This window comes from Aulonocara stuartgranti (genome assembly GCF_965226115.1).
Source record: "Aulonocara stuartgranti genome assembly, chromosome: 9".
Taxonomy (NCBI): domain Eukaryota; kingdom Metazoa; phylum Chordata; class Actinopteri; order Cichliformes; family Cichlidae; genus Aulonocara; species Aulonocara stuartgranti.
The window spans coordinates 23,386,195-23,400,054 of NC_138960.1; the positions used below are offsets into that span (position 1 = coordinate 23,386,195).

General features: G+C 40.8%; 1 protein-coding gene across 1 annotated transcript; it reads right to left on the reverse strand.

The window, feature by feature from the left end:
• Positions 1-1,917: 1,917 nt before the first annotated feature.
• On the reverse strand, positions 1,918-8,658 carry insig1 (insulin induced gene 1). Its single transcript, XM_082546072.1, has 6 exons — positions 8,324-8,658; positions 7,873-8,223; positions 6,295-6,419; positions 5,871-6,037; positions 5,323-5,422; positions 1,918-3,839 (listed from the first exon to the last, which is right to left on the reverse strand). Exons 1-6 carry the CDS (start codon positions 8,379-8,381, stop codon positions 3,810-3,812), a joined length of 831 nt encoding a protein of 276 aa, XP_082402198.1. The 5' UTR covers positions 8,382-8,658; the 3' UTR covers positions 1,918-3,809.
• Positions 8,659-13,860: the final 5,202 nt, after the last annotated feature.

A 13,860-nucleotide genomic window follows, 5' to 3' on the forward strand; every position in this document is an offset into this window, starting at 1 on the left:
TCGCTGCCTTCTACACTGTTGAGGGACGGTAAACGAAAGAGCAAATCTAAAGAAGCAGTTTAGTATAGGATTGCATCTTCTTTCTCAGTACACCTCTGAACACCACCTTTTTTTTCCTTGAAAAATTTAGTTTTTGAAATATTGCCTCATCACAAAAAAACTCTCAAAGGCAAATATATTCAAAAGTGCCAACACCACTAGAGTTGCTCTGAATTGCTGAAGCCTTTTTCTTCGAGTTCGAGCTGCTTTTTTAAAAAAAATTTTTATTTTTATCTCCTAAGAACTCATAAAAGTGAGAAACTAAGAAATACTATAAAATTACAGAACCACACAATGCAGCAAAGAACTATTATTATTATTACATTACATACATATTGGCCTTAAACTCTGCTGTATCATACTGTTATATTTTAATAGCAATACCACTGGTGTGTTTCATGAGCAAAACTCGTACTCATACTTCTTCCATCGTGCCAACTTATTCTGGAAAGCTGCACTAATCATTTTCCACTTTATTTTGGAGTCTCTCTCATTTCCTTTGGCTAGTTTAAAACAAATATATATCTGTACAGTGTAATTTTTATATGAATATACCTTCTTGTCTTGTTCTTTCTGCTGCTGTTTTCCTCCTCGGACCAATAAAGCTATTTTTTAAATCTGATTTTATCCATCTTGTATACCGTGATCTGTACTAAACAGACGCAGTAAGTGAGACTCTCATTTCAAGAGACAAAAAAATTGCAAAGAGAATGAAGTTAAATACAAAGTAAACAAGTTAAATTTGCTATACTCCAGTGTAGAGTTGTAAATCTTTGTCTTCATGTTTGCTGGCAGTCGACTCGCTGCACAAAATGCGAGGCCAAGTAACACAAATTTCAAAGTCAAAAAAGTGCTGCAAAGAGATGATAGCAGTCTGCCGGAGCAAACCTATAGGTGCCGTGAATCAATATATCTGATGTGCCCTCGCTTGTCTTCTTGCCTGGAAGGAAGGATAGAGAGACGGAGAGACGGAGGGGAGGGGGCGCTTTTGGCAATGAGGGGGGTTCTCTAATGGAGTCTTTCAGTTTGCTGTGGCTGGAAATGAAAGGAGGTTGAAGCCTGGCCAATTATTCTGCCTGAGAAGAGTAGGAGACTGAAAGAGGAGGGAGAGGAAAGAGATGGCGTGTGGCGCCGTTGCCCTGTTAGAGGATGGGTAGATGGATGGATGGATAGATGGGATAGAGGGATTGATGGAAAACAAAAACAGATGCATGCGAGTATAGAGGGACTTCCAGAACGAGGGATTGATTCAGAATAGCCCACAGCCATTGGCCCCGCTCCCAGAAATTTCCCCCCAGTGCAAAAGGTTAACTGTCAGTCCCCCGCTAGGTATAAATAGAAGTCTGCCCTCCAGAAAGGCGTGTTCAGAGAGGGGGTAGACAGAGGAGGGGAGGGAGGGCAGTTCCTCATGATCCCAGTGACACACAGCAGAGGGGGGTGGTTTCAGGGTTTTTTGGTGGGTTGCAGAGGGTCTTACAGAGAAGAGGAAGGAGAGGGAAGATGCAGCCAAAGACAGTACAAAGGAGGGGACAAAAGAGTGTCCTCATCTATTCAACATGACCGTGACAGCAGACACAACAAATGCCATCATCAGCACCCCAGAAAGCTTCATTCCAATTAAGCTGCAGCTGCATTTGACAACCAAATAAAATCTGCGGGCTAGTGTCTTACTGGAGCTGCAGAGATGTGTAATTAGGCAAGTGTCTAGTAATCAGTTTAATTATGAATGATGGTATCAGGTTCATATCACCACAGGGGAAGCTACAGTGTCTGTTATTTTCAACCAGATAGCATCCGTATGTCACATCATAGCAGTCACAAAGTCCCTCCAGTCCCACACGCGAGTAACACAATAAAATAAAAGAAATCACAAAGACGTCTTTGTCAAGTGTTTTTATTTTTCACTTAAATCCAAAGTAGCAAAAATGATACACAGCTGAATTATCAGACGCACGCACACACACGGAAACTCTAAAACATTGAGACAGAAGGTGCTTCACCACCTCAAAACATAAAGCTTCCTCTTCAGTTTTAGCACACCTGAATGTACGCAGATTCGACCTGAAGTGATCTGCCACAAAAAAGGATTTAAAAAAATAAATCAGGTTTCCTTCAGTAACACTACTAAATGAGATTTTTTTAAACAACAGTTTGACACAATATTTTTTTTTTTATGCTGTCTCTCTGGTTAGAGTCATTGGTATTGACTCTGAAGGCATGTAATCTCTGACAAAAGCATTGTTGTTTACAAAAAAACATAAGAAAGAGAGGATATTATTGCTGTTTTGAATGATCCACACTGCATATACTTTAAAGTTACAAATATGTTTTTTAGCCTTTGTCAGAAATAATAAATAAGGAAGAATAATCGGCTCATGTATGGTCTGATTGCACTTAATCCTCTGGACCCCCAGACACTAACGCACTGTAGGTCTAGTGTGGTAATAATACCTGTCTGATTACACAAGCAAGCCATTATACACACAAGCAGTAATGTCATTATGTTTTTTACAAGGATACAACTAAACTGTAATAGTGACAAAAGCACTACATTCTATAATACACAGGCAATCACAGATTGCAAATCTTACGTAATAACGTCCCGTCCTCTCCCATTTTAACTGGTGTCTGTTCCCAAACTATCATCTCTAGTTTGAGGATGCTGTTGAAGTCGAAAACATGTACGATCCCACAGTAAAGTGTTTTTCCAAATGGGAATGTAAGGTCCATTCTATAAAAATGCACTGGAAAGGGTTTTTTTAAACCGCTAGTATACCTGGTACATTCCTTCAAAGCATGCTTCACCTCTATGGTTCATCTCAACTCCCAGTCCCGACTAACGCTTCCTTTAAAACAGTCCTCTCTGTCGTTTTACAGCAAAGACAAGCTTGATAACTGATTAAAAATAATACTATTCGCTGGCAAAAACAACTAATTTCCATTCTAAAAAAAAAAAAAATGAAGCAGCTTGAATTTTGTGCTTCAGTGATCTTCACTGTTTGTGAATATATAAAGTTAAATTGGTAGTCAACTCTTGGCGCCTTCTTTAATCATGTATTATAATCAAGTGTTAATAAATCAGAAAAATGATTTGCTTTCCTGCTGGGAATAAGATGAGAAAGCAGTTTCCCCAAATATTTCCCAAGACATTGAACTAGTCCTTCGAAAAATGTGAAACACCGTTCATTACCATACATACATTTAGTTTGGGGGCGGCGGTCACTGGATGCTTGGAAAATAAATACTTCAATTTGGTTTCATTGGGATTCTACATTGGAAAACAAAAGGATCTCTTTGTGCAAGCGAGCATCATTTTGCCCACTAGAGCAACACTTCCCTTTTATGATCATACAAAAATGAAAAGAAAGAAAGAAAAGAAAACATCATAGCACCCCCATCATTTCTTTTCTGCCATTTCCAGGATACAATCACGCCCAGGAGCACGCGTCCACTTCATGAAATTAAACCCCTCTCCTGTTCACTTCAAACAAGGACACACACACACACAAAAAAGGCAAGGGCTGTCCGCCTGTGTAGTGTGAAGGAAGCCTTAATGCTAATGGAGCACAACAGAGGCGGGAAGGGGCTGTTTGGCTGCAAAGAGATGCAGAGGACATGGCACGTTTGATGAGGGGCTTTTCTGACCTGCACTTTTGTCATCTGAGCAAAAGATGAGGTCGTGACAAAGAGTCTTTCCTCACATCATTCTTCTCGTTCCTCACAGAACGTATCCATTTTTTCTCGGATGCTCTCGCCCGGTCGTCCACCAATCAGTCCATGTGGGGTTTCTCAACACCACCCTGGAGAAGAAAAACAAGGCCTATGTTAGTTATATATCAATCAATTTGTAATGCAGCAACAGGTTAATACTTGTATTTGCTCACAGTATAAAGGTAGCATGTTTTGTTGATCTGACTGATATTAGAATCAGTTCCCTTTTTCTTTCTCCCCAATGGCAACCTAATATTTTGCAGAATCGGGGGAAGAAAGTACTTCCTTCTCAACATCGGCTTGTTTAGTTACATGCTTAATCACCTTATTTGCTCATGAGCTCCTGCAATAGTTACATTTATCAGCCATTCAGCTTAAAATCACAGCTAATGTGTAATAAAGGGTGTTTTTTTCCATGGTTAATCCAACTAAACAGACTCTATCACTGTCATTTCCAGAAAAAAAAAAAAAAAAAAAAAGGTCTCGTGTGCCTCCTGATTCTTCTCATAAATGACCCACTGAAGCGAGTGAGCGAAAAAACACAGAACAAAACCACGAGTTCAGACTTGTGCCAACATTTCTCAGGCCTCATCGCGAAAACAAAAACAACAAGTAGCAAATGACCCTCTGGTCAGCCGAGTCCAGACTGGCTCTGTTTCTCACCACGACTGTGAAAAACAACAGCTCTTAATCTGCTTTCACGCTTTCAGTGAGTCAAACTGAGGCAGTGATGGGGACTGGTACTTTACAGACAGAATGAGGTGAGGCTTCTGGGCAGAAGCTTAATGAAGACATCAAAGCTGACTTGCTGGGATAATTATGAAGGAAGGGGGGCGTCCAATGCTCTTTGCACAGTTTTAAACCATTTGACAATGTTATCTGCTGCCGCGCCTCAGCAGAATAATTGCAAATAAAGCATGTGTGGCGCACGGGAAGCTTTTGAAGTCAGCTCTTTAGACACAGAGCGGAGGCTGATAACGATAAATGCGGAGGGATATTTTGCGCAAATACGACATACCGAAAACTTTTCAAACCATCGATGCAGAATCGCCACTTTATCCTCCAACTTTTAACATGGCCAATTAGAAAAACCTTTTGGATCAAGAGAGTCATGTGACTGGTTTCCACTGAAACTTGAAATCTTGGTAGCTCTTGAAAGGAACAGTTCATCTCAAAAGTGAAAATTAACATGTCAGCATCCAACCTCATCCCTGCTTATGCTGTTTTACACATTAAAGACAATAAAACTCCAAATATGCAAATGCTCCTTTTTTTAAAACCCTTAATTCTGAAATCTGGAAAATTTAGTAAATAAGCGAGAAAACCTAGCTATCTGACTCCAGAATAAATACAATGGATTCTACGGACTTAGCTATAGCCCCTAAATATGATGATCACAGGACAGTAAACAGTGGTTTCTTGCAGTGAGTATTGGCTTGTTTCAACTGGTAATATTCCAATAAAGCCAGGTAAGTGTTACCTCGTGAAATCAGCACTTCACACAAACATCAACATATCAGTCTGAACCTTCAGTTAAAGGATGACAGTGTGATCAAGACTTGCAGACTTTACCATGGCTAGTTGGCGTCCTATGTTACCCACAGTAACACCGCCGGAGAAGAATATGCACGGGAGCCAGGAGCGTACGTACAGGAAGTCTGGAGATGTGTACCTTAAGAGAAAAAGAGAAAAGAAGTCACACTTCAGAAAAAAATAAAAGTTAAGAAAGCCATCCCAAGCACAAGTATGAGTTGCAGTTATTACCAAATCATTACCTCCCCTCATCCCTTACTATTTTTCTATTTTGTAAAATCAGGATGATCTGCAGCTGTGTTTTTCTCTCTCTGCTGTACAGTTTTAGTTATTATTGTATTGGCTAACACGTCACTGACATCATTCCATATCCTCATACCAAAGCTGGGTTTACTCTCACAGCTGGATAACCAACTCCCACACCAAACACTGTCATTTTAGTTGTGGGTGTAATAAGAAATAAAAGAATAGTGATGACAAATCACTGCATTAGTTTTGTTTCCTCAGAAAAAGATACTCAAGAATGTTTTTGTTCCACTTTTAAAGGCTTTCCTTGAACACCCTGTTGTTGCTGATGGAGAACTTACTGGTAGACTCCATTGTAGACCAGCAGCTGTGTGATCACAGTAGCTAAAAAGGCAGTGGTGATGCCCAGTCCGAAGCCGCTCCTGGACCGGTCGAATGTCCACCACAGACCCAGGGACAAGGCCGCTAGCGTTAAGGAGAGCTGCACGTTGTTGTCGAAGTCTAGTTTCTGTGTTCCGGGAAGTTAAGGACAAACAAATCAAACAGCACGAGGATAACATCTGATTATTTCTTACACAAATATTTGGCCACCAACAAGTTGCACCACCTCTTTTTGCAAAAGGATAAAGCAGATTACTGAGCTGATGCAGACAGCAGCCAAAATTGAGTTAATTACTGGTGTACTTTTCCACTGTACTGTAACAAACAATCACAAAAGTAGCAAAAGTGCATTTGAGAGGTGTACAGGACATGGTGAAAGGATACAACACTGGCGTGGTTGATACCGACGAACACAGCGATACACCTCATGACGCTCGCCCACTCCCTCTTGAACTTGTGCGGCTCTCCCAAGTGGCTGTCGAGACAGGGATACAGCAGGCCGATAACAGCTGCAAAAAAAGCACAAAAAAAGGGAACAAACAGTATTGAATTGTGCCAGATAAGCAGAACTTCTCTGAAATAAAAATAGGGAAAACTGTGTCATAGAGACAGACTGCTGAAGGTGCATTTCCACAGTTAGCGACACACCTGCTGTACATGCACTTCAAAAATCCCCACATGACGAGTATGCATAAACATTAGCTTTAATTTTAAAGTTGTCTTTTACTTTTTAAGTTTGCGACTTTTTAATCTAACTCCCTACATACTGTCATTAAAAGTCCAAGAATTTGTGAAGGAAACTATGTAACCACACTATTTGAATGTAAAAAGTGGACACAGTGGATATCTTACAAGAAGAGTTGGCGGAGTTACAGGAATTAGTACCTGGGTCACGAGAAAATGAATATGAAACCATTTTGACATTCGATTCGTCACTTAAAAAAAACAAAACTGCTCACAGAAAGCACCAGATGCTCTTTAATACCAGCCTCTTAAGTCAGAGGATTTACTTTACCCCTCTAGCTTTTGTTAGTATATTTTTCACCTTATTCAGGCTCCAAGAAGCTTTTATCTGAGAAATACCTCCTTTGACTCGTCATTGACAATCTTTAGCTGCAATCCTACTAAGAATAGCATGCTTAGATGGGATCTGTGACAGTTGCTTGTTGTGGAACCTGAAATATCATCTGTTTCTTGGACTATTTATCAAGCATAAGAAGACATTTAATGACATCACCTTCAGGTGTGGGAAAGTAAAGAACCATAAGAGCCATAAGCCTACATCTCTTATTTCTCAGTTTGTTTCTGTCCTGCAGCATGCAATGACGAGAGGAGGGGGAGGAGCCCAGCATTTACGCGCTTCTTTCTTTCCCTCACTTCCCTGTTTCTGGCCTTAAAAGTACCTCCCCTCTCAGCTCACCCGTTATGACACCATCCAATGAGCTCGCAGCTCGCCTCGTGTCCGGCTGCCGCGACCAATCAGAGCGCAAGAAAAAGCAACATCCGTTCCAAGCCATTTTTTTTCTTTTTGATAACAGCCAGACTTAATGATGCCTTCAAAACTGATAATTAATATGAAACAAAAACAAAACTGAAAGGTGATTCATTGTCAGCTGATCATACAAATGCTCCTGACAGTGGTGATGAGAAAAGGGATGTGCTTCTGCTGTATGCGGTTTAAATTCCTGCTGCTTATTATGGCAAAATCCAGCTCACAAAGGGGGATTTCCTGACCATAAGAGCCCATTTTATATACACAAGCGGTAAAACACACCACATATTATTTAAAGTGTCATTTTCTCTTCATAAGGGAAGGCTGTTGTGCTCTAACTCCTCCCCTCTCTGCATTCCTTTGTCCCCAAATTAGCTGCAAACTACTGATCACCCGGGTAAAACTACCCTTGCAGGGTCGTTTATAAAGCACCAAGTAAGCTTGATAAAATCAGCCTTTTATTCACTCACCGGCTCCTGTACCGCAGCAAGGTGGGATCCACCATGCGGACGAAAACAAAGTTGTCATCACCTCCTCGGGGAAGAGGGTAACATTTCTTTGTATCTGGAGCAAGTTGAGCACCAAGGCCAGGAACACTCCGACCGTGAAGAGGACGACACCCCGGCGGATCAGGTTGGCCGTCTGGACGTCCTGCAAGGAGATGTAGGCACTGCTGAGCACCGATGTGATGATTGACATCATCTCTTCAGCTCTGGATGCCAACCAGTTTGCGCCAGAAGATGGGTGCTTAGTTTCGGTCTTTGATGAAGTGGAGCAGCTCCAACAATGCTCCTCCAGCCTGGGCATTTGGCACTTTAAAGCTAAAGAAGGAAACGAGACAGTCAACACACGAGTGCCACTGTTTTCATGTTGAAAGAAAAAAATCGAAGAAATTGTTTTAAAATTGTTCTGGCTGCTCACCTTGATCTCCAGACGTCTTCAGAGTCAGCTCCAAACAGAATCCTCTTCTCCTGTTCATTCGCGCCTCGACAAGCAGATTTAAGCCAGGATCCCTCCTCCTCGTTTTCCTGCTCTTTTACAACAAGTGAACTGCAGTCACGTTGTTTGTTCACATCATCGTCAGCAAACACACGCAGAGCGAGAGAGAAAAAACACACAGTGCTCCTCCATTCCACCGCACAGACCTCATACCACCGACGAGAGCTTCCTCTGCAGAAAACAATCACAGCTGTGTCGGGTGAGAATCGGCAGCCAATCAGAGCGCGGCGGCTGATATGACGTGACGCCACCCCACCGCCCACTTCGTCCGGGACAGACGCACAAACAGGGAGGCTGGAGAGCAGAAGTGAAAGTGGAAACGCCAAACAACGGCTCTTTAAAAAAAAGCCTTTATTCTCTCTATGATAGTTTACAAGAAAGTATAAAAGAAATCTAAGAGACAGAGGAGGCGGTTAAAAACATTTGGAATAAAAGCAGTAACTATGACTAAACTACCACAGTACCACAGCTGTAGCTTTAGCTTTATATTCAACTAGAATATTACTCATTTTTTTAAAGGTAAATGTGCGTTTACCAGGCAGATTTCAAGCTCCACCTCGCTTACGTGTTGAATTATTCACTGATATTCTCTAAACAAACCCTGCTTTTCTTCGTCTGTAACTAAACAAACAGCAGTCCTCTGCACCCTTATATACACTCAACAAAAATATAAACGCAACACCTTTGTTACTGCTCCCATTCCCCATGGGATGGACGTAGAGACCTAAAATTCATTCCAGATACACAATATAACCATCCCTCCCAAACAGTGGTCACAAATCAGTCCAAATGTGTGGTAGTGGGCACATCTGCTATATTGAGATAATCCATCCCACCTCACAGGTGTGCCACATCAGGATGCTGATCTGACATCATGAGTAGTGCACAGGTGTACCTCAGACTGCCCACAACAAAAGGCCACCCTGGAATGTGCAGTTTTGTCTCACAGCAAAATGCCACAGAGGGAGCGTGCAATTGGCATGCTGACAGCAGGAATGTCAACCAGATCTGTCGCCCGTGCATTGAATGTTCATTTCTCAACCATAAGCCGTCTCCACAGGCGTTTCAGAGAATATGGCAGCACATCCAGCCACATCCAGTGGCACAGTTCGTTTGTTTAAAAACTTTGGGTCACTTTTGAGGAGGTGTGGCTTGGAAGGAGGCTCGGGAAGGCGTGTAGTGCCAGCGCACGTCGGTTAGAGATAACGTGTATTCTGAAAGGTTCAATATCCCGATCACATGTAGACTTTTGGGGCTCGTTCGACAACAACGCGAAAACGTGTTTTGCAAGAATCTGCGTTGTCCAGTCGGTCGTGAGTAGGTCAGTGCAATAACAAACACCCTCCTGCTGGATACGTGCAGCAGGACACATGCAACTACCGGAGCACATTTTGCTTCTGCGCCCGAGGAAAACCTCACCTCGCACGTGGATGAAAATCTACTCCCGTGCAAGCTTCCTCACTTGTTGTGTTTCCAAAAAAGATAAATCAAACGTTTTCAGTTCTTTTCACTTTGTAAAAGCCCCACAAAAAACCTGAGTCACATTTACTTAATAATATCAGCTTCTGGCACTTACAAAGCAATACCATGGATGAATCATTTCTTTATGCAAATAAGACTTGGAAAAAGTGAGTTGATGCCTCATGACCTGGAGCAAATGTGGTAAACAAAAACAGAGACCGTATCAGTGTGACAGCATTTCATTTCAATTAGGTTTAATTAAATGTATTTTTTGGGGGTGTAATTAACAGTGCTCTTGATATTTTGGGGGTATTATATTAATCGTGTGTGTGTTTTTGGCACATTTGTGGTGTTCAAATGTAGAGAGTTCGGCACTAAATCAGGGTGCAGTGTTGGTTTTCACCCAATGTTCAGCTTCAAAGCTTCCACCCAGCTGCCGAATTTATCTCTTCTTAGTTATGGCTGATTTGATGTGCAGTGTGGAGAAAATCAATGTACGATTTATCAGGAGTATTTGTGGAAATAACTGTATTTATAATAACAATAATAATAATAATGGACATTGTAACACTGTGGGCACACCAAGGACTTTTTAGTTTTGCTAGTGGTTTTGGCTCTAGGGTTTGGTTGCTTCACCACTTTGGCTGCATGGCCATGACTTTTGGTGAAGACAATCAGAGTCTTCAGGGGTCAAATCATAATGAGTCTGTTGATTCTCTGACTTTTATTCTAGCACCACAAACAGATTAAAGGCAGCAGTTATCCTGTTAAATATGTATCAACATCTACTTGTTGGATTCACACTATTTTTCGTAGTTATGTTATTGGTCCCCCAGAATCTCAGTATTATTACTCAGTTAAATACACCGCCCAGTGAAAAAAACAAAAGGCACCGCTTGTATTTAACTAACCAGAATTTAAGCAGGGATCAATATGATTCAGCTGGCTGTTTAACCGTAACTGAAGCAGTGAGAAGCTTATCATTAAGAACTGTCCAGGTTTTAACTGTATTGTTAAAACCTGGAAGGTTATTGATGAACCGGCACCTTTGAGGAAGAAATGGTATTGGATAAAAATCCTGAGTGATCGTGATTGGATTTCACTTAAACATCTGGTCAAATTAAATAAAAACAGCAACAATAAACCTCATGGCCATGTTAAAAGTGATAGTAAGAGCATTTTCTCACAAACACACACACAGTAAGAAAAGAACTGAAGGGATTGGGGTGTGTAGCTGTACAGCTGTGCAGCCTTAAGAAATCCACTGACGCTAATTGGAGAAATTGGTCTGATTAGTCCAGACTTTACCCTGTTCCAAAGTTATGGGGACATTAGGGTAAGAAGAGAGGCGGATTCAGTGGCATCACTGAATCTGTCATTTCTAGGCTCAGCAACAAAAATGAGGTCTGCTGACTACCTGACAATGCTGAATGACCAGGTTTTCCCATCAATGGATTTTATTCTTCCCTGATATCAGAGTTCACTGGGTTCAAACTGAAAGAGTGGTTCAGGGAGAATGAGACATCATTTTCATTCATGGATTGGCCACCACAGAGTCCAGACCTTTACCCCACAGAATCTCTGGGATGTGCTGGAGAAAACGTTACCCAGCAATCTGATTTTCCTTACCAAAATAATCCCAGGTCCAATACATGCCTTCATTAAAAGCTAAAGGTAGTCCAACGAAATTATAGAGTGCCTGACTTTTTGTTGTCTAAGCAGTGTACTTTAGAACATCGTGGATGGAAAACCTCAGTGATTCACTTTGAGCAAGCACTTGGAAACTCCTTTAACCAGAGGAATCCTGTTGACTCCTGCACAGTCTGAGAAAAAAGAACATATAAAATCTTTTTCACCTTCCTTTTTTTCATTTAAGGAACGTTTTGAAATTGTGATCTACAGTCATGTATTTGTGTCATTGCACCGAGGTTATTGTAATACCCTGTTTACTGCTCATCTCTTCTCTTTTACACCTCCAAGCAATACAAAATGCTCCAGCGAGCAAGCTCACACTACTCCTATTTTCTTCTCTTTACATTGGTCCCGGTTGATTTTCAATCACGTTTTTAAAATTCTCACACTTGAAGCACTAAACAGACATGCTCCAGACTATATTATATATCAGCTTCTTGTTAAATGCACAGCTGTTTGCTATCTTCTCTCACAAGCTCAAAATCTATCAGTTTTCCCTCATACTGAAGACCATAGGAGAACAGAGCCTCTTCGTCTGTGCATCAAGGCAATGAAAGAATTTAATGCTTCACCCCTTGTTAGCAGATTCGGTAAAATCCTTTTAAAGAAAACAGTTGAAAACCTTTCTGCTTTATCACGCCTTCTGTTGAGATTCTTTTGGTATTTATATTTTTATCGATTTCTCCTAGGTATTTATTGCTTTGCACAGATAAAAAGCGCTATATAAATACATTTTGCTTGTTTTTTTATTCTATTTTAGCACGGTTCGGATATTAATTGTTGTATAGTAAGTGTGACTTTTTGTGAAAAGCACTTTGTAAATAAAGTTTAGTTTACTTTAAATTTATAGCGAGATAACAAACAGCACAGCCTATAGACTGCAGAATGTGTTGTGAGCAAAAGAGAAGAAAGGAGAGGTCTGCATTGTGTCACAGCTTGAGCCTATAGCTCATATATAACTAAAGGATGGCTCAGGGTCACATGATCCAGCTCCAAATAAAAGCATAATCAAAAAGAGGTTTTGAGATGAATCTTAAAGTAGTTGGATGTTTCTCTTCTGAACCCAAACTGGGAGTAGGGTCAAATATGCTCCCATTTTACTCTTGTGAACATAATCAAGAAAAACAAGGAAACTACACTCTAAAGTGCTCTATTGGCATCATACAGTTCTATGAGGTCTTTAAAGGATGACTGAGTTTGATGATTTGAGGTTTGATGATTACGGGCTTTGAAGGATTTAAAAGTCTATCTGGGAGCAAATAACGAGGCGATCTTTGTTTGTAGTCCTTTACAGTACTTGCGGTGTTTTGGATTTTAATGAATCTCGTAGACCAGATTTCCATTACTTCTTTTACTGTTATAATTAATTGTAAACTAGATGGATTTCTGCAACTATATAGACATTCACGTGCCCATCAGGATAAATTATAATAACTCTGATAGTTCCCCTGCAGCAGCAAGTACAACTTCCTAAATGATGAGTATGATTGTACGACACATAAAGTGAAGGCAAATGTAGTGGAGAAATTTCTTACTCTGCACAATTTAAAAAATAAATCAGGCTTTTCATTCGATCTAGAACAGCCTGAGAATGAGTCTTTAAATAATACTATTAACTATGTATTATTAGATGTTAAAGTCCAGACTGCACATTCAAAGTGATTGGCTCTAAAAACGCCTTCACTGGGTAGAATGAGAAAAAAAATGGGTCTGATAACTGAATGGGTAAATATATATGTCACAGCTGCACTTTCTGAGAGTTGTTTATATTATAAAGCCATGCGTGAAAGTAAATTGAGGGTTAAAAAGTTTGTCTCCCTGGTTTTATTTCTGAGTATTTAGAGCAATGTCGATACATGCAGTAGGCTTGGACAAATACTGCATGTCATGATAAGAAGTGTCAAAGAAGAACTCTTTTCACCGCTTTCTTAAAAGACACTTAGACATCATTTCACAGATCCTCACTCATTCCTCTCCCTAAACACACTTTTGCTGTCCTAGAATGACATTCAGAGACTTTTCACTTTCCTGCTGTCCGTAGATAATGTCATCAGTCATATTTACCACACCCTAAATTCAGTGCTCCATGTGGTTAATGCAGATAAATCGCCCGAGCCTCACAGTTTCATAAAAGGGTGGGGGTGGGGAGGTCAAAAAGAGAAGGGTGCACCTACGGGGAGCTCCCCAAGGCCCCAAACTAACACCACCCCAGTAATCCAACAATAGTATTCTTCTCTGCCTCAGGACAAAAGGTTGTCTCAGGGAAGGAGTATGTGTATATTCCCCAAATGAATAAGTTTCTTTCT